This window comes from Pseudophryne corroboree, chromosome 4 (assembly GCF_028390025.1).
Source record: "Pseudophryne corroboree isolate aPseCor3 chromosome 4, aPseCor3.hap2, whole genome shotgun sequence".
Classification (NCBI taxonomy): Eukaryota; Metazoa; Chordata; class Amphibia; order Anura; family Myobatrachidae; genus Pseudophryne; species Pseudophryne corroboree.
Genome location: NC_086447.1, coordinates 156,965,662 through 156,987,358, shown reverse-complemented (window position 1 = coordinate 156,987,358; position 21,697 = coordinate 156,965,662). Strand labels below are relative to the sequence as shown.

Genomic DNA, 21,697 nt, shown 5'->3' with positions numbered 1-21,697 from the left:
CACCCACCATATAGACCTGGCCCCCTATGACTTCATGTTCCCACAAATCAAACACAAAATGCGTGGTGATTCGGTTTGACACTGGAAGCTGCGGTGGAGATCTTCATCCAGCATGTAGAAGACATACCTGCTTTAAACTGGCCCAGCTCATGTAACTTTGCATACACTCCTCTGGTGAATGCTTTGAAAAAATTTAATGTTCACTTTGTTTGTAAATAGAATATTTTGTTGTGCATCCGGAAACTTAATGCACACCTCTTGTATACAGGCATGGCCACAGAAATATTTACAATTCGCCTATCGGATATGCGCTGAGGTACCTTTTCCATTCGTCCAGTGCTATAAAGCTCCAGATCAAAAAACTGAGGGATTTGTAAAAGGTTTGCCACTTTCTCTGCATCAGCAGAATACTGCGAGGAGAAAAGACAGAAATCACAGGTAAGTAGTCCGCAACCAGGATTATGGTCTGCTTTTCATGCTGTACACGAAACTAACATTTTTACAGTCTAAACAGCTATGGATTTTTTGGGGGTCATTTCTTAATCGCTTATAAAAAGACATTACAACATTCTCAAGCATTATAAACCTAAGAGAAGGGAGCTCACACTCTAGAAAGACAAAAGGTCATACTAGACATTCAATACTAAAGTGAACACCGAAATTCCTTCATAATAGGTACAACAGTGCTGGACCGACATACAGAACTAAGGTGATGTCATTTATAAAGGCTCAGGACACTCCAAATGTGGCAATAATTAAAGGGACAGAAAATAAAAACTACCAGTGAGATTTAAATGAAAAGCCAGTGATGACCTTCACAAACATACAGGAAAACATTAATAAATTAAAACCTTAGTTTAAATAATATAGTCATGGAGAAGATTATTCTGTGATCCCACCTGAGCCTACTTCTGAAAATAAATAGCTGCAGTCATCCCAATGCATAACTGACTACACAAGAAAAACAGAAAATTTCAAGACCTGCAACTATCCACTTGTATAAAGGGGAGGCAATCAAGAGACCGCCTGTTGGGATCCCAGCGGTCACAATGCCGCCGCCGGAATACCGGCACCACAGGCTTTTCTCCCTCTGTGGGTGTCCACGACACCTACAGAGGGAGTATAGAACCTGTGGCAAGCACAGCGAGCAACCGTGCCCACAACAAGCCAGCAAGGGGCTTTCTAGCGCTGGCCCCGCTGCCGGCATACTGGTGGCCGGGATTCTGGCCGCCGGTAACAAGTCTGTATTTCGTATGAAACTTAGTGAAAAATTGCTTGAGCAAGATCCTGAGGCTGCTTCAGGTAAAACATTTATACGATCAGTATAAGAACAGCCTGCATATACACGTGTGCTACTAGTACCTTAGACAGCAGCATTGGAAGTGCAACAATGAAATGTTCCGTCAGCTTATTCTTATCATCTATCTGAGTTTTCCTCTCCTTGGCAGTTAACACCTGTAAAACAGAAAAGTGCTATAAAATCCTGGTCACACCTGACAGGGACATCACAAGTTTGGCAGTTCTTACTCCGTCCTTTCACAGCTTCTTGGAAATGAAGATTCACACACAATCTGAAAATTAAGCAAATCATTTTTACGTTCTACTATACTGGTTATTCAGAGTGCAAATTGCACCGCAAAAACCTTATATAGAGGTTGACCCCTGCCTGCATGGCATGGCTGTGTAGGTAGGCGCACTACTGCAATATTTCCAATAGCAGCCTGGTCCACTCCCTCCCAACACCGCGTGGCCTGTCAATCACAATGCGAACGCATCCTTCCAGAATGTAACCGCATATTGATAGCGCAAATGCACTGCGGCCGCTGCGTGTGCGCATAGGTCCACCACTGAATAGCCCCCTTTGTTTCCTTTTCTACAGCCAGTAGCAGTAATAAACTATCTACCTTCACTGCATGTGTTACATAGCTTCATGCAATGAAACATAATACTTTATACAGGAGAGGGGAGAGTCATTGAGAAGAACAGTAAGTAACAGTGGGAAAGTAGTTTGTCATTTATAATACATGTTGTGGTGAGTAAAATAAGATTGCATACCCTCTTGCCAGTTCCTCTTCCTACAGGCGGATGTGCTTCCGCTGCTTGCCGAATCGTACACACCATGAGCTCAATCAGCGCACTCTCCTGCCGCTCAGACATCACTGTAAGCCAACACATCACATCTGTGTCAGTGCTTCTGAGGACTAGCCTAAGCAATGCTATCCTACATTAAGTGATTTTCATCATCTTTGCAAAGCAATAAAACAGGCGCTTATCACTGTAGTATGATTTCAGCTGCAATAACAATCATAGCGCAGACAAAAAAAAATAAATGTAAAAGCAGGCTCGGCCTATTTGTCACACACTAGTCCTGTTATACACTCTTCTACTCCTCTACTCTTCTGCTTTGCAGTACAGTGACCAATGATGTTACCTCACTAGTAGTGTGCAGACAGAAGGCGTTGTGATGTGTGTACCCAGTTCCCCTCGGAATCCATAGGGGACACAGGCTTTAAACAGTTGGCATAAACTGAGCAGGAGTCTGGGGCACCAAATAGGAATTTAATACCTACCGGTAATTACTTTTCTCGTAGTGCATAGGGGATACTGGGAAGGATTAGTACCATGGGGTATAGATCGTGTCCATTGGAGCCTGGCACTTTAAGAAATGTTCAGTGTGTACTGGCTCCTCCCCTCTATGCCCCTCCTGCAGACTCAGTCTAGGAAAACTGTGCCTGAGGAGACGGACATACTTTGAGAGGGAAAATAGACAATAGCAGTGAGGTAACGAACCAACAGACAACAGTAACAAATTATAGCAACGCTAACTAGAACAGGGACAGCAACAGCATACCCAACCAAGAAAAACTTACAACTAGGTAAACGGGCGGGCGCCCGGTATCCCCTACGGACTACGATTACAGGAATTACTGATGGGTATTAAATTCCTATTTTCTCTAGCGTCCTAGGGGATAATGGGATGAATTAGTACCATAGGGAAGTCCCAAAGCTTCCAGAATGGGTGGGAGAGTGCCGAGACACCTACAAAACCGCCTGACCAAACTGACGTTCTTCACCGGCCAAGGTATCGAACTTCTAGAACTCCACAAACATGTTCGAACCAGACTAAGTAGCAGCTCGGCACAACTGCAAGGCCGAGACATCACGGGTAGCCGCCCAGGAAGAACCCACTGACCTAGTGGAGTGGGCATGAATAGAACTCAGCAGCGGTAATGTCGCTGAAGAATAGGCCTGTTGAATAGTCAAGCTGAGCCAACAAGTAATGGACTGCTTAGAAGCAGGACAACCAATCTTGGTAGCGTCATAAAGGACAAAGAGGGAGTAAGACTTCCTGTGACGAGCTGTCCTTTTGACGTAAATCCTCAAAGCCTGAACCATGTCCAAGGACTTTGGAGAAATCTATCTTCGTGAAATATCAAATAAGGGCTCTTACATGATAAGGCCCCCAATTCCGACACACGCCTCGCAGAGGCCAACGCCAGCAACATGGCAGTCTTCCAAGCCAGAAATTTCAAATCCACCCTGTGTAGAGGTTCAAACCATTCCGATTGGAGAAAGGTCAGTACCACATTGAGATCCCATGGAGCCTTGGGAGGGAGAAAGGGTGGCTGAAATCGAAGGACACTCTTCAAGAACGTCTGTACCTCCGGAATTACTGAACTTTGATGGAGCCTAACCTTAGGTCCATATCCACGCCTGCTTGCAGTTAAAGAGCAGAAAACGGGCAAGTTGAAATTCTACGGTAGAATATTTTCTACCCTCACACCAAGAAACACATTTCTTCTAGATACGGTGGTAATGCTTAGACGGGACCACCTTTCGGGCTTGGACCAAAGTCGAGATAGCCCTGGAGGGAAGACCTTTTCTGGCTAGAAGCTCCCTTTCAACATCCAAGCCGTCAAACGTAGCCGTAATAAGTCTGGATAGACGAACGGCCCTTGCTGAAGAAGATCCATGAGAAGCGGTAGAGGCCAGGGCTCTTCAAGAGACATGGTCAGGAGATCCGCATACCAGGCCTGGCAAGGCCAATCCGGGGCAATTAGAACTGCTTGAACGTTTTCCCCTTTTGAGTCTTTTTAGAATTCTGGGAATGAGAGGAATTGGAGGGAACAGATATACGAACTGGCAAGTCCACGGTGACGTCGGCGCGTACACCACTGCAGCCTGCGGATCCCTCGTCCTGGAACAGTTGCGACGCCGCATCTTGTTGAGACGAGAAGCCACCAGGTCTATCTGCGGACAGTCCCACCGGCGAACCAGCTGTTGAAACACCTGAGGGTGAAGGCCCCATTCCCCCAGATGGAGGTCGTGTCTGTTGAGTTAGTCCGCTTCCTAGTTGTCCACTCCCGGATTGAATATGGCCCTTGCGTTGGCTTCCGCTCAGAGGAGCATCCTTGACGCCTCTCGCATTGCCGCACTGCTTCTTGCTCCTCCATGACTGTTTATGTACGCCACCACGGTGGTGTTGTCTGACTGCACCTGTATGGCCTCATTTCGGAGGAGATAGGAGGCCTGCAGAAGAGCATTGTAAATTGTCCTGAGTTCCAGAACATTTATTGGAAGCGAAGACTCCTGACTCGACCACTATTCTTGGAACTTAGCTCCTTGGGACACAGCTCCACAACCGCGGAGGTTGGCATCCGTTGTCAAGAGTCCAAGACTGGGTTCCGAAACTCCGACCCTCCACAAGGTGAGAGACATGTACCCACCACAACAGGGAGATCCTTGCTTTTGGCGACGGAGATACACTCTGGTGCATGGGAGTCCCTGACCACTTGTCCAGTAGATCCAGGTGGAATGGACGGGCATGGAATCTGCCGTACTGGATTGCCTCGTAGGAGGCAACCCTCTAGCCTAGTAGTCAGATGCAAAGGTGTAGTGAGATCTTGCGGGGCCTGAGCACAGAGCAGACCATAGCCTGAATTGTTAAGGCTTTGTTCATGGGGAGGAATTGTTCAGCATCTGTTAGGGGTGGCGGCATGCTGTCGGCGTGTGCGCACACCCTGGGGCATCTGAAACAGCTTTTGTCCTGTCAGCGAGGATACAGACCATCAACCTTATAAGAGGTTGGTTCGGTAGCCTCCCTAAGTGCCACAACGAAGGAAGACTGGTGCCAGCCAGTACTGCCTGAAAATAACAAAATTAAAAAGTATTTTGAAGAAAACACTCTGGAGCTCCAGAGAATGCACCTGGCTCCTCGGGTACATTTTTTCTAAACTGAGTCTGCTGCAGGGGCATAGAGAGGAGGAGCCAGCAGACACTGAGCATTTCTTAAAGTGCCTGAATCCAATGGACCTGATCTAGACCCCATGGTACAGTGGGGGTCGAAAGTTTGGGCACCCCAGGCAAAAATTCATTTTAATGTGCAAAAAGAAGCCAAGGAAAGATGGAAAAATCTCCAAAAGGCATCAAATTACAGATTAGACATTCTTATAACATGTCAAAAAAAGTTTGATTTTATTTCCATCATTTACACTTTTAAAAGAACAGAAAACAAAAAATGGCATCTGCAAAAGTTTGGGCACCCTGCAGAGTTAATACCTTGTACTGCCCCCTTTGGCAAGTATCACAGCTTGTAAACGCTTTTTGTAGCCAGCCAAGAGTCTTTCAATTCTTGTTTGAGGTATCTTCGCCCATTCTTCCTTACAAAAGTCTTCCAGTTCTTTGAGATTCATGGGCTGTCTGTGACGCACTGCTCTTTAGGTCTATCCATAGATTTTCAATTATGTTGAGGTCAGGAGATTGTGAAGACCATGGCAAAACCTTCAGTTTACGCCTCTTGATGTAATCCACCGTGGATTTTGAGGTGTGTTTAGGATCATTATCCATTTGTAGAAACCAGCCTCTCTTTAACTTCAGCTTTTTCACAGATGGCATCAAGTTAGCATCCAAAATTTGCTGAAATCTTATTGAATCCATTTTTCCTTCTACTTGTGAAATGTTCCCTGTGCCACTGGCTGCAATACAACCCCAAAGCATGATTGATCCACCCCCATGCTTAACAGTTGGACAGAGGTTCTTTTCATTAAATTCTGTGCCCTTCCTTCTCCAAACGTACCTTTGCTCATTGCGGCCAAAAAGTTCTATTTTAACCTCATCGGTCCACAGAACTTTATTCCAAAATGCATCAGGCTTGTCTATATGTTCATTTGCAAACTTCAAACGCTGATTTTTGTGGTGAGGACGTAGAAGAGGTTTTCTTCTGATGACTCTTCCATGAAGACCATATTTGTACAAGTATCTCTTTATAGTGGAATAGTGTACCACAACTCCAGTGTCTGCCAGATCTTCCTGGAGGGATCGTGCAGTCAAACGTGGATTGTGACTTATTTTTCTCACAATCCTGCGAGCAGTTCTGTCTGATATTTTTCTTGTTCTTCCAGATCTTGCTTTAACTTCCACTGTTCCCGATGACTGCCATTTCTTAATTACATTCCGAACAGAGGATATGGGCATCTGATAACGCTTTGCTATCTTCTTATGGCCTTCTCCTGCTTTGTGAGCATCAACTATTCTCAGTTTCAGTGTTCTACACAACTGCTTAGAGGAACCCATGGTGCTGATTGTTGGAGCAAGGTCAGATGAGTCTGGGCTTTTAAAACCTTTGAGATTGACATCACCTGGTCTTTCCAGACGATGGTTGAGAACAATCCATGACACTGCCAGGTCTCAGCTGTCCAACGGGGGCAGTACAAGGTATTAACTCTGCAGGGTGCCCCAACTTTTGCAGACGCCATTTTTTGTTTTCTGTTCTTTTGATAGTGTAAATGATGGAAATAAAATCAAACTTTTTTTGACATGTTATAAGAATGTCTAATCTGTCATTTGATGCTTTTTGGAGATTTTTCCATCTTTCCTTGGCTTCTTTTTGCACATTAAAATGAATTTTTGCCTGGGGTGCCCAAACTTTCGATCCCCATTGTACCAATCCATCCCAGTATCCCCTAGGACGTTAGAGAAAACTTTTTTTCCCAGCATCAGCACCGGCTCCTTCTGCCCCTATACCCCACCCCCAGGCAAGCCAGTTAAGTGTGCAAGCCCAAGGCAGGAGCAAGAAGTAAGACAGGAACATACACCAGACTAAAAGCAAACAAAATGCTGACAGAGGAATCGGAGCTAAACCCCGCAAGCAAGGTGAGTCAGGGTGCGCGCCCTGTGTCCCCTATGGATTCAGAATAAAAGGATTTAACAAGAACATAAATTTCCTTTCTTCTACATGCCACAGGGGACACAGGCTTTAAACAGTGGGACATCCCAAAGCTATTCCTCTAAGGGAAGGGATGCTCCTGAGCTGGTTGAGTACTCTGCACCCGAAAGGTGCAACCGCTGAAGCAAAGATGTCAAACGAATGAAACTTGAGAAAATTGTGAGCAGAGGCCCACATGGCCACCTTACAAAGCTGCTCTGCAAGCGAACCATTGCAAGCTGCCCAAGAAGTGCCAACCGACCTGGTGTCCCCACGGTCGGGGGACAGAAGGTCCGCCGCAGCATTCAATTTCAGCCGGCGCCAGTACCCATCTTTTCTTTTTTACCCAAATTACTAAGGGAACTGACCTTCCCAGTACAGGCTGCCGTTGACAGCGCACTCCATCTGTGTGTTTCCGCCGCAGCATAAGCATGGCGGATGGTCAAATGGCGCTATTAGGCCAAAGTCTGCTTAGTAGCCAGCCAGCTTGTAAAAGTCAGTACAAAAATGGGACCCAGTCTTGTGTATATACCGAGTTCTGCCCACATAAATCCAGAGGGCCCGCACAACAGCTAAAGAGGTCTCCTCCAGGGAACAATTTTGTGCTTGAAAGGCTGGAAGCCACGATCTCTTGATTGATGTGAAACTGAGAAACTACCATCGGGATGTAGCCCAATCGCATCTGAAGAACGGTCCAGTCCGAGTGAAAGACCAGAAAGAGAAGCACTACAGCATGCTCAAATCCCACACCTGCCACCAAACAAAAGTCCCATGGAGCCACCAGCGGAACAAACGGGGGCTGGACGTGGAGGACACCCTGTAAAGAATGTCCAGACATTCGGCAGCAGCGCAATGTGCCTCTGGAAGAGTACAGAAAGGGATGAAATCTGCACTTTTAAAAAATAAGAATTTACTCACCGGTAATTCTATTTCTCGTAGTCCGTAGTGGATGCTGGGCACTCCGTAAGGACCATGGGGAATAGCGGGCTCCGAAGGAGGCTGGGCACTCTAGAAAGATCTTAGACTACCTGGTGTGCACTGGCTCCTCCCACTATGACCCTCCTCCAAGCCTCAGTTAGGTACTGTGCCCGGACGAGCGTACACAATAAGGAAGGATTTTGAATCCCGGGTAAGACTCATACCAGCCACACCAATCACACCGTACAACTCGTGATATGAAACACAGTTAACAGTATGAAACAATAGAGCCTCTCAACAGATGGCTCAACAATAACCCGATTTAGTTAACAATAACTATGTACAAGTATTGCAGATAAACCGCACTTGGGATGGGCGCCCAGCATCCACTACGGACTACGAGAAATAGAATTACCGGTGAGTAAATTCTTATTTTCTCTAACGTCCTAGTGGATGCTGGGAACTCCGTAAGGACCATGGGGATTATACCAAAGCTCCCAAACGGGCGGGAGAGTGCGGATGACTCTGCAGCACTGAATGAGAGAACTCCAGGTCCTCCTCAGCCAGGGTATCAAATTTGTAGAATTTTGCAAACGTGTTTGCCCCTGACCAAGTAGCTGCTCGGCAAAGTTGTAAAGCCGAGACCTCTCGGGCAGCCGCCCAAGATGAGCCCACCTTCCTTGTGGAATGGGCATTGACAGATTTTGGCTGTGGCAGGCCTGCCACAGTATGTGCAAGCTGAATTGTACTACAAATCCAACGAGCAATAGTCTGCTTAGAAGCAGGAGCACCCAGCTTGTTAGGTGCATATAGGATAAACAGCGAGTCAGATTTTCTGACTCTAGCCGTTCTGGAAAATAAGAATTTACTTACCGATAATTCTATTTCTCGTAGTCCGTAGTGGATGCTGGGGACTCCGTCAGGACCATGGGGATAGCGGGCTCCGCAGGAGACAGGGCACATCTAAAAAGCTTTTTAGGTCACATGGTGTGTACTGGCTCCTCCCCCTATGACCCTCCTCCAAGCCTCAGTTAGGTACTGTGCCCGGACGAGCGTACACAATAAGGAAGGATCTTGAATCCCGGGTAAGACTCATACCAGCCACACCAATCACACCGTACAACTTGTGATCTGAACCCAGTTAACAGTATGATAACAAAACGAAGTAGCCTCTGAAAAAATGGCTCACAACAATAGTAATAACCCGATTTTTTGTAACAATAACTATGTACAAGCATTGCAGACAATCCGCACTTGGGATGGGCGCCCAGCATCCACTACGGACTACGAGAAATAGAATTATCGGTAAGTAAATTCTTATTTTCTCTAACGTCCTAGTGGATGCTGGGGACTCCGTCAGGACCATGGGGATTATACCAAAGCTCCCAAACGGGCGGGAGAGTGCGGATGACTCTGCAGCACCGAATGAGAGAACTCCAGGTCCTCTTTAGCCAGAGTATCAAATTTGTAAAATTTTACAAACGTGTTCTCCCCTGACCACGTAGCTGCTCGGCAAAGTTATAATGCCGAGACTCCTCGGGCAGCCGCCCAGGATGAGGCCACCTTCCTTGTGGAATGGGCATCTACATATTTCGGCTGTGGCAGGCCTGCCACAGAATGTGCAAGCTGAATTGTACTACAAATCTAGCGTGCAATAGACTGCTTAGAAGCAGGAGCACCCAGCTTGTTGGGTGCATACAATATAAACAGCAAGTCAGACTTTCTGACTCCAGCCGTCCTAACTATATATATATATATATATATATATATATATATATATATATATATATATATATTTTTAGGGCCCTGACAACGTCTAGTAACTTGGAGTCCTCCAAGTCCCCAGTAGCCGCAGGCACCACAATAGGTTGTTTCAGGTGACAACGCTGACACCCCTTTAGGAAGAAACTGGAGACGAGTCCCAGTTCTGCCCTGTTCAAATGGAAAATTCTAATATGGGCTTTTGTAAAACAAAACCGCCCATTCTTTTTGACAATCGCCTGGCCGAGGCCAGGACTAACAACATGGTCACTTTCCATGTGAGATATTGGTCAACAGCATGGTCACTTTCCATGTGAGATATTTCAAATCCACAGATTTGAGCGGTTCAAACCAATATGATTTTAAGGAATCCCAACACTATGTTGAGATCTCACGGTGCCCCTAGAGGCACAAAAGAACTGTATATGGAATACACCCTTTACAATCTGGACTTCAGGAACTGAAGTCAATTTTTTTCTGGAAGAAAATCTACAGGGCCGAAATTTAAATCTTAATGAACCCCAATTTGAGACTCAAAACACTCCTGTTTTCAGGAAGTGCAGAATCGACCTAGTTGAATTTCCTTCGTGGAGCCTTCCTGGCCTTACCCACGCAACATATTTTCACCACATGTGGTGATGACGTTGTGCGGTCACCTCCTTCCTGGCTTTGACCAAGGTAGGTACGACCTCTTATGGAATGCCTTTTTCCCTTCAGAATCCGGTATTCAACCGCCATGCCGTCAAACGCAGCCGCGGTAATTCTTGGAAAAGACATGGTACTTGCTGAAGCAAGTCCCTTCTTAGCTCCCCAGGCCCTTAGTCCTCTGTGAGCATCTCTTGAAGCTCCGGGTACCAAGTCCCTCTTGGCCCATCCGGAGCCACTAGTATAGTTCATACTCCTCTATGTCTTATAATTCTCAATACCTTGGTTATGAGAAACAGAGGAGGGAACCCATACACTGACTGGTACACCCACAGTGTTACCAGAACATCCACAGCTATCGCCTGAAGGTCTCATGACCTGGCGGAATACCTGTCCCGGTTTTCGGGCGGGACGCTATCATGTCCACCTTTGGTCTTTGCCAACGGTCCACAATCATGCTGAAAAACTTCCCTATGAAGTTTCCACTCTCCCGGGTGGAGGTCATGCCTGCTGAGGAAGTCTGCTTCCCAGTCGTCCACTCCCGGAAAGAACACTGCTGACAGTGCTATCACATGATTTTCCGCCTAGCGAAAAATCCTTGCAGTTTTGTCACTGCCCTCCTGCTTCTTGTGCCGCCCTTTCTGTTTACGTGGGCGACTGCCGTGATGTTATCCCACTGGATCAATACCGGCTGACCTTGAAGCAGAGGTCTTGCTAAGTTTAGAGCCTTATAAATTTGCTCTAGGCTTATTTATGCAGAGAGAATTCTCCAGACTTAATCACACTTCCCTGGAAATTTTTTTTTTTTCCCTGTGTGACTGTTCTCCAGCCTCTCAGGCTGGCCTCCGTGGTCACCGGCATCCAATCCTGAATGCCAAATCTGCGGCCCTCTAGAAGATGAGCACTCTGTAATCACCACAGGAGAGACACCCTTGTCCTTGGATATAGGGTTATCCGCTGATGCATCTGAGGATGCGATCCGGACCATTTGTCCAGCAGATCCCACCGAAGAGTTCTTGCGGGAAATCTGCCGAATGGAATTGCTTCGTAATAAGCCACCATTTTTACCAGGACTCTTGTGCAATGATGCACTGACACTTTTCCTGGTTTTAGGAGGATCCCGATTAGCTCGGAGAACTCCCTGGCTTTCTCCACTGGGAGAAACACGTTTTTCTGGACTGTGTCCAGAATCATCCCTATGAACAGTAGACGTGTCATCGGAAAAAGCTGCGATTTTGGAATATTTAGAATCCACTCGTGCTGACGTAGAACTACTTAAGATAGTGCTACTCCGACCTCCAACTGTTCTCTGGACCTTGCCCTTATCAGGAAAGCGTCCATGTTTCCTTTTAAGAAAAATCATCATTCCGGCCATTACCTTGGGGCCATTACCCGGGGCGCCGTGGACAACCCAAACGGCAGCGTCTGAACTGATAGTGACAGTTCTGTACCAGGAACCTGAAGTACCCTTGGTGAGAAGGGCAAATTTGGACCTGTAGGTAAGCGTCCCTGATATCCAGTGACACCATATCGTCCCCTTCTTCCTGGTTCGCTATCACTGCTCTGAGTGACTCCATCTTGATTTGAACGCTTGTATGTAAGTGTTCAAATATTTCAGATCTCACCGAGCCGGTTGGCTTCAGTACCACAATATAGTGTGGGATACTACCCCCTTCCATGTTGTAAGAGGGGTACTTTGATTATCACCTGCTGGGAATACAGCCTGTGAATTGTGTGAGGGGGAGATGTCTCGAATTTCCAATGTACACCTGGGATACTACATGTAGGATCCCGGAGTTCCCTTGCGAGTGAGCCCCCTGCGTACTGAAACTCTTGAGATGACCCCCTACCGCACCTGAGTCCGCTTGTACGGCCCCAGCGTTATGCTGCGGACTTGGCAGAAGCTGTGAGGGGCTTCTGTTCCTGGGAATGGGCTGCTTGCTGCAGTCTTCTTCCCTTTCCTCTACCCCTGGGCAGATATGACTGGCCTTTGCCCGCCTGCCCCTATGGGGACGAAAGGACTGAGACTGAAAAGACTGTGTCCTTTTTTGCCGATATGTGATTCGGGGTAACAAAAAGTGGATTTTTCAGCTGTTGCCATGGCCACCAGGTCCGATGGACCGCCCCTTTATACGGCAATACTTCCACATGCCGTCTGGAATCTGCCTCACCTGACCACTGTCGTGTCTTCGTCTGGCAGATATGTAAATCACATTTACTCTTGATGCCAGAATGCAAATATCCCTCTGCGCATCACGCATATATAGAAATGCATCCTTAAAATGCTCTATAGTCAATAAAATCTTGTCCCTGTCAAGGGTATCAAAATTTTCAGTCAGGAAATCCGACCAAGCCCCCTCAGCGCTGCACATCCAGGCTGAGGCGATTGCTGGTCGTAGTATAACACCAGTATGTGTGTATATACTGTCATGATATTTTTCAGCTTCCTATCAGCTGGCTTCTTGAGGGCGGCCGTATCTAGAGACGGTAACGCCATGTTTTTATAAGCGTGTGAGCGCCTTATCCACCCTAAGGTGTGTTTCCCAACTCGCCCTTACTTCTGGCGGGAAAGGGTATACCGCCCATAACTTTCTATCGGAGGAACCCCACGTATCATCACACACTTCATTTAATTTATCTGATTCAGGCAAAACTACAAGTAGTTTATTCACACCCTACAAAATACCCTTATTTGTGGTACTTGTAGTATCAGAAATATGTAACAGCTCCTTCATTGCCCTTAACATGTAACTCGTGGCCCTAAAGGAAAATTACGTATGTTTCTTCACCGTCGACACTGGGGTCAGTGTCCATGTCTGTGTCTGTCGACCGACTGAGGTAAATGGGCGTTTTTACAAGCCCCTGACGGTGTCTGAGACGCCTGGACCGGTACTAATTTGTCCGCCGGCCATCTCATGTCGTCAACCGTCTTGCAGCGTGTTGACATTATCACGTAATTCCATAAGTAGACCATCCATTCCGGTGTCGACTCCCTAGAGAGTGACATCAACATTACAGGCAATTTGCTCCGCCTCCTCACCAACATTTTCCTCATACATGTCGACACACACGTACCGACATACAGCACACACACAGGGAATGCTCTGATAGAGGACAGGACCCACTAGCCCTTTGGGGAGACAGAGGGAGAGTTTGCCAGCACACACCAAAAGCGCCATAATGTATATAACAACCCTAGAAGGTGTTGTTTCTATATATGCGCTCTTAATATATCATTATATCGCCAATTTATGCCCCCCTTCTCTTTTAACCCTGTTTCTGTAGTGCAGTGCAGGGGAGAGTGGGAGCCTTCCTCACCAGCGGAGCTGATCAGGAAAATGGCGCTGAGTGCTGAGGAGAATAAGCTCCGCCCCCTTTTCGGCGGGCTTTTCCTCCCGGTTTTTTAATAACTGGCCTGGGTTAAAATACATACATATAGCCTTAATGGCTATATGTGATGTATTTATTTGCCAAATAGGTATTTATATTGCTGCCCAGGGCGCCCCCAGCAGCGCCCTGCACCCTCCGTGACCGTGTCAGTGAGCCGTGTGACAACAATGGCGCACAGCTGCAGTGCTGTGCGCTACCTCTCTGAAGACTGTGAAGTCTTCTGCCGCCTGTTTCCGGACCTCCGTTCCGCCGTCTTTCTTCAGCGTCTGTAAGGGGGATCGGCGGCGCGGCTCCGGGACGAACCCCAGGCTGACCTGTGTTCCGACTCCCTCTGGAGCTCAGTGTCCAGTAGCCTAAGACTTCAATCCTCCTGCACGCAGGTGAGTTGCCAGTCTCTCCCCTAAGTCCCTCGTTGCAGTGATCCTGTCGCCAGCAGGAATCACTGATTAGAAACCTAAAAAAAAACTTTACTAAATAGCTCCTTAAGAGAGCCATCCAGTTTGCACCCTTCTCGGACGGGCACAAAAACCTAACTGAGGCTTGGAGGAGGGTCATAGGGGGAGGAGCCAGTACACACCATGTGACCTAAAAAGCTTTTTAGATGTGCCCTGTCTCCTGCGGAGCCCGCTATCCCCATGGTCCTGACGGAGTCCCCAGCATCCACTAGGACGTTAGAGAAACATATATTTTCAGTGCCCTGACAACGTCTAGCAACTTGGAGTCCTCCAAGTCCCTAGTAGCCTAGGCACCACAATAGGCTGGTTCAGGTGAAACGCTGACACCACCTTTGGGAGAAACTGGGGACGAGTCCTGAATTCTGCCCTATCCATATGGAAAATCAAATAAGGGCTTTTACAAGACAAAGCCGCCAACTTTGATACTCGCCTCGCAGAAGCCAAGGCCAATAACATAACCACCTTCCACGTGAGATATTTCATGAGATATTTCAGATCCACGGTCTTTAGTGGTTCAAACCAATGTGATTTTAAGAAACTCAACACCACGTTGAGATCCCAAGGTGCCACAGGAGGCACAAACGGGGGCTGACTCTGCAGCACTCCTTTTATAAATGTCTGAACTTCAGGTACTGAAGCTAGTTCTTTTTGAAAGAAAATCGACAGAGCCGAGATCTGTACCTTAATGGAACCCAATTTAAGGCCCATAATCACTCCTGCTTGCAGGAAATGCAGAAATCGACCTAGTTGAAATTCCTCTGTTGGGGCCCTTTCGGCCTCACACCATGCAACATATTTTCGCCATATGCGGTGATAATGAGTTGCTGTAACCTCTTTCCTGGCTTTAGTAAGCGTAGGAATGACTTCCTCCGGAATGCCCTTTTCCTTCAGGATCCGGCGTTCAACCGCCATGCCGACAAACGCAGCCGCGGTAAGTCTTGGAACAGACAGGGCCCTGCTACCGCAGGTCCTGTCTGAGTGGCAGAGGCCATGGGTCCTCTGATATAAATTCTTGAAGTTCTGGGTACCAAGCTCTTCTTGGCCATCCACGAGTATCGTTCTTACTCCTCGCCTTCTTATTATTCTCAGTACCTTTGGTATGAGAGGAAGAGGGGAGAACACATAAACCGACTGGTACACCCACGGTGTTACCAGAGCGTCCATAGCTATCGCATGAGGGTCCCTTGACCCGGTGCAATATCTTTTATAGCTTTTTGTTGAGGCGGGACGCCATCATGTCCACCTGTGGCCTTTCCCAATGGTGTACAATCCTATTGGAAGACTTCTGGAGGAAGTCCCCATTCTCCCGGGTGGAGGTCGTGTCTGTTGAGAAGATCTGCTTCCCAGTTGTCCACTCCGGGAATGAACACTGCTGACAGTGCTAACACATGATTTTCCGCCTATCGGAGAATCCTTGTGGCTTCTGCCATCGCCATCCTGCTTCTTGTGCCGCCCTGTTGGTTTACATGGGCGACTGCCGTGATGTTGTCTGATTGGATCAGTACCGGCTGGTTTTGAAGCAGAGGCCTTGCCGGCCTCAGGGCCTTGTAAATGGCCCTCAGGTCCAGAATATTTATGTGTAGGGAAATAACCTGACTTGACCAAAGTCCCTGGAAATTTCTTCCCTGTGTGACTGCCTCCCAGCCTCAAAGGCTGGAATCCATGGTCACTAGGACCTAGTCCTGTATGCCGAACCTGCGGCCCTCTTGAAGATGGGCACTCTGCAGCCACCACAGTAGAGATACCCTGGTTCTTGGAGACAGGGTTATCAGCCTATGCATCGGAAGATGCGATCCGGACCACTTGTCCAACAGGTCCCTCTGAAAAGTTCTTGTATGGAACCTGCCTAATGGGATTGCTTCGTAGGAAGCTACCATTTTTCCCAGGACTCGCGTGCAATGATGCACCGCTACCTATTTTGGCTTCAGGAGGTCTCTGACTAGAGATGACAACTCCTTGGCTTTCTCCTCCGGGAGAAACACTATTTCTGGTTTATGTCCAGAACCATCCCCAGGAACAGTAGACGTGTCATAGGAACCAGCTGTGACTTTGGACTGTTTAGAATCCAACCATGCTGTTGTAGCACTTTCCAAAATAGTGCTACCCCGACTACCAACTGCTCCTTGGACCTCGCCCTTATAACGAGATTGTCCAAGTACGGGATAATTACAACTCCCTTTTTTTGAAGGAGTATCAACATTTCGGCCATTACCTTGATAAAACACCCTCGGTGCCATGTACAGTCCAAACGGCAGTGTCTGGACTTGGTAATGGTAATCCTGTACCACAAATCTGAGGTACTCCTGGCGAGGATGGTAAATGGGGACATGCAGGTAAGCATCCTTGATGTCCCAGGATACCATGTAATCCCCCTCGTCCAGGCTTGGAATAACCGCCCTGAGCGATTCCATCTTGAACTTGAATTTTTGTGTTCAAAGATTTTAAATATAAAATGGGTCACACCGAACCATGCGGTTTCGGTACCCCAACCCGTGTGGAATAGTAACCCCGTCCTTGTTGAAGTAGGGGCACCTTGAGTATTACCTGCTGGGAATACCGCTTATTAATTGCCTCTAGCACAGCCTCCCTGCCTGAGGGAGTTGTCAGCAAGGCATATTTTAGGAAACGGCTGGGGGGAGACATCTCGAATTCCAGCTTGTACCCCTGAAATACTACTTGAAAGAAACAGGGATCCACCTGTGAGCGAGCCCACTAATTGCTGAAATTTTTGAGACGGCCCCCCACCGTACCTGGCTACACCTGTGGAGCACCCGCGTCATGGTGTGGCCTCACAGGAGGCGGGGGAAGAATCTTGATTCTGGGAACAGGCTGACTGGTGCAGCTTTTTTCCCTCTACCCTTGTCTCTGTACAGAAAGGAAGCGCCATTTGACCCGCTTGCTTTTCTGAAGCCGAAAGGACTGTACCTTTGACTGTGAGGAAACCTGAGGTAAAATTATTTCTTCCCAGCAGTTGCTGTGGATACGAGGTCCCAGAGACCATCCCCAAATAATTCCTCACCCTTATAAGGCTCTCTATGCGCTTTTTAAGTCAGCATCACCTGTCCAGTGACAGGTCTCTAATACCCTCCTGACAGAATGGACATTACATTTATTTTGGATGCCAGTCGGCAAAATATCCCTCTGTGCATCCCCCATATATAAGACGACGTCTTTAATATGTTTTTATGTTTGCCAACTAGTATCCCTGTTTGACAGGGTCACCGACCACGCTGCAGCAGCACTATCTGCAGGTCTCAGTCTAGTACCTGAGTGTGTAAATACAGACTTCAGGATAGCCTCCTGTTTTTTATCAACAGGTACCTATTAAAGTGGCCGTATCCTAAGACGGCAGTGCCACCTTTTTTGACAAACGTGTGAGCGCCTTATCCACCCTAGGGGATATCTCCCAGCGTAACTTATCCACCTGGCGGGAAAGGGTACGCCATCAGTAACTTTTTATAAATTACCAGTTTCTTAACGGGGGAACCCACGCTTTCACACACTTCATTTATTCATCTGATGGGGGAACAAAACACTGCCTGTTTTTTCTCCCCAAACCTAAAACCCATTTTTAGAGGTGCTTGGGTTAAAGTCAGAAATGTATAACACATTTTTTATTGCCGGGATCACGTCACGGATGTTCCTAGTGGATTGTGTATATGTCTCCACCTTGTCGACACTGGAGTCAAACTCCGTGTCGACATCTGTGTCTGCCATCTGAGAGAGCGGGCGTTTTTGAGCCCCTGATGGCCTTTGAGACGCCTGGGCAGGCGCGGGCTGCGAAGCCGGCTGTCCCACAGCTGTTACGTCATCCACCCTTTTATGTAAGGAGTTGACACTGTCGGTTAATACCTTTCACCTATCCATCCACTCTGGTGTCGGCCCCACAGGGGGCGACATCACATATATCGGCCTCTGTTCTGTCACCATATAAGCCTCCTCATTCAACATGTCGACACAGCCGTACCGACACACCGCAGACACACAGGGAATGCTCTAAACGAGGACAGGACCCACAAAAGCCCTTTGGGGGGACAGAGTAAGAGTATGCCAGCACACACCAGAGCGCTATATATATATATACAGGGACTAACTGAGTTATGTCCCTAATAGCTTTTATATAATATACTGTATACAGTGCCAATTTTAATGCCCCCCCTCTCTTTTCCCTCTTACTGTACTGTAGAATTGCAGGGAAGAGCCAGGGAGCTTCCCTCCAGCCGAGCTGTGAGGGAAAAATGGCGCCAGTGTGCTGAGGAGATAGGCTCCGCCCCTTTTTCGCGGCCTATTCTCCCGTTTTTTATGGAATTCTGGCAGGGGTATTTACCTCATATATAGCCCCTGGGGCCATATATTGAGGTATTTTAGCCAGCCAAGGTGTTTTTATTGCTGCCTCAGGGCGCCCCCCCCAGCGCCCTGCACCCTCAGTGACCGGAGTGTGAAGTGTGTGAGAGGAGCAATGGCGCACAGCTGCAGTGCTGTGCGCTACCTTGGTGAAGACAGAGTCTTCATGCCGCCGATTTTCCGGACCATCTTCTTGCTTCTGGCTCTGTAAGGGGGACGGCGGCGCGGCTCCGGGACCGAACATCAAGGCTGGGCCTGCGGTCGATCCCTCTGGAGCTAATGGTGTCCAGTAGCCTAAGAAGCCCAATCCGGCTGCAAGCAGGCGAGTTCGCTTCTTCTCCCCTTAGTCCCTCGCTGCAGTGAGCCTGTTGCCAGCAGGTCTCACTGAAAATAACAAATTCTAAGACTATAACTTTCTAAGAGCTCAGGAGAGCCCCTAGTGTGCATCCAACCTCGGCCGGGCACGAAATCTAACTGAGGCTTGGAGGAGGGTCATAGTGGGAGGAGCCAGTGCACACCAGGTAGTCTAAGATCTTTCTAGAGTGCCCAGCCTCCTTCGGAGCCCGCTATTCCCCATGGTCCTTACGGAGTTCCCAGCATCCACTAGGACGTTAGAGAAAAAGAGAGGCAGAAACCCAATTCCAGACCCGCCTGCAGAAAGCAGAGGACTCGGGAAAGTCGAAAGAACCTGGATATTAAACCCTGAGCCGAACACCAGAAGTAAATCTGAGCAGAAGGGGGTTTACGGGCATGTAACATGGTACAAATGACAGGACTGGAGAACCCATTCGCTCTTAGGACAAATGCCTCAAATCGAGATGGGGAAGATCTGGATGGAGGCATGGGTCCTGAGACAGAATATCCTGCCAAAGAGGATTGTGCTGCGGAGCGTCGATGGAGAGGCCAAGGAGATCCGGGTATCAAGCCTTTCGCGGCCAGGCTACCTGTCGGGAGCTACCAGGATTCTGGTGCTGTCTGCCAACTTCACCTTGTGGAGAACTCGAGGAATCAACGAGATCGGAGAAAAAAAAAATGTACATGTGACAGAAAAGCCACAGATAAGCCAAGGCATCCACCAGAAGAGCTCCTGAATTCCTGGTGCGTGAGCAGTACCATGGTAGCTTGTGGTTATGTTGAGACACCATCAAATCAACGTCCTGAAAGTCCCAGCGATGATCTAGGAGCTGAAAGGAGTGTAGATGAAGAGCGCACTCGCTGGAATGAACTTCCTGGTGGCTTAGGAAGTCCGCTTCATTACTCCGTGAATGAAGACTGCAGACAAAGCTGGTAGTAGACACCATGTCCAGTTGAGAATAACACTCGCTTCATTCACGGTGTTGCAACTGCAATTGCGTTGTCGGATTGTACTTGGACTGGACGATGCTGGCGGAGAGGCAGAGCTAGACAAAGCTCTCGGAGTTCCAGATTGTTGATCAGAAATTGGCTCTCTTGACCCTAGAAAGGGACTGTTGACAGGTCACTGCCCTCACCACTTGCATCAGTGGTGAGGAGAACCCAATCCGGAACCCAAAAGGGTTGGCCCTTTTCCAAGTGGGATGTTTGAAGCCTATCGCGAGACTGAGGTATTTCCTGAGGACATCGAGAGACTGGACGAGTATAAGAAGATTGTCAAGATATTTTAGAATCCCAATACCTCTGCGTCGCAAATTAACTGCCCTGAACGCCATGACTTTCGTGAAGACATGAGGAGCTGTGGAAAGTACCAAAAGGCAAAGCCCGAAATTGGTAATGTTCCTTGCAAACCGCAGCCCGGAAGAAGCGGATCGGAACATACAAATAGGTGTCCTAGATGTGCAAGGAGGTCATTAAATCTCCTGACTCCAGGACCAGAATGATGGACCTTACAGACTCCACAGAACTTGGGGACCTGCAGGTACCTGTGAAGGGTCTTGAGGTTAAGGATCAGCCGTGGGAAAAATTGGGCCTCAGCACGTTCCAGGAAGGTTAGAGTGTAGCCCTGAAAGACTACACATTGTACCTAGGAATCATACGTGGTTGCCATCCATCTCTCTGAGAAAATCAGAAGTCGGCCTAACACGCTACGGTATCCCAGGTGGAGGCCCACCAACGCCATGTGTGAGGTTTGTCAGCAGGCTTGGTGGATGGGCATCAGGTAGACTAGGGCTACTTACACCCAAGGGCTTGGAGCTCTTGGTGTTAGAACCTTTTAAAATAAAAATGGACTGACCCCTGGACTTACCCTTCAGACAAAATGAACAAAAAATAGACACTCGCAACAGAGCAGCTGCCGCCGAAAGGAGAAGAGCTGCCACAATTTTGTACGATTCTGGACCAAAAAGAATTAACCCAGAATAAGGAATAGCCTCAAGGGACTTCTTAGAGTCTGCATCAGTGCATCAGGAACGAAGCCAGGGCGCTCTCCTGACCAACATGGAGGAAGCAGACACCTTGGAGGTGAGGATACCACTATCTATATCTGCCTCACCAAGATAGGAAGCAATCTCCCGGATGTGTGTCCCTAAAGACAATAATTGGATCCTATTTGTACCAGAAAAGAGGCCATCTTCAAAGGGGTCCGGCCAACCACCTATGGCATTAGCCACCCAAGTGGATGTCACAGCAGACCATGGAATAGCACGGCATGACAATAAATAACCTTACTGAAAAGATTCCAACTTCCCATCATTCGGATCCTAAAAATAATTCATGTTAGGGATCGGAACTAGACGGGCAATGTGAGCGTCTACTGAGGGAGGAGACTCCCAACTTGGTTGTGTCTGCAACAGGGAGAATATAAAATGCAGCAATGCACTTAGAGACCTGAAAGCGCTTGTTCGGAGTAGATCAAGCCTTGCCAAAAGATCATCAAGCTGCAGAGATGTAGGGAATGCCACTAAAACACTTCTGACGCTTGAATACTACAGTTTTAAACCTAGGTGCCTGCTCCGCATTATCAATTAAAAGAATTGATTTGACTGCTTGAATTAGGCCCGCCACA

The 21,697-nt window shown here is 47.8% G+C and overlaps 1 protein-coding gene across 2 annotated transcripts in view; it reads right to left on the bottom strand.

Moving 5' to 3' along the window:
• The window catches only part of STAG1 (STAG1 cohesin complex component), a 331,398-nt gene that overhangs the window by 64,684 nt on the left and 245,017 nt on the right, over positions 1–21,697 (bottom strand). For both annotated transcript variants that reach the window (XM_063915509.1, XM_063915510.1), the window contains exons 16-18: positions 2,056–2,159; positions 1,363–1,455; positions 321–410 (exon numbers count right to left, since the gene is read on the bottom strand). In XM_063915509.1, the coding sequence (XP_063771579.1) occupies positions 321–410; positions 1,363–1,455; positions 2,056–2,159 (287 nt within the window). The remainder of the gene's footprint in view (positions 1–320; positions 411–1,362; positions 1,456–2,055; positions 2,160–21,697) is intronic.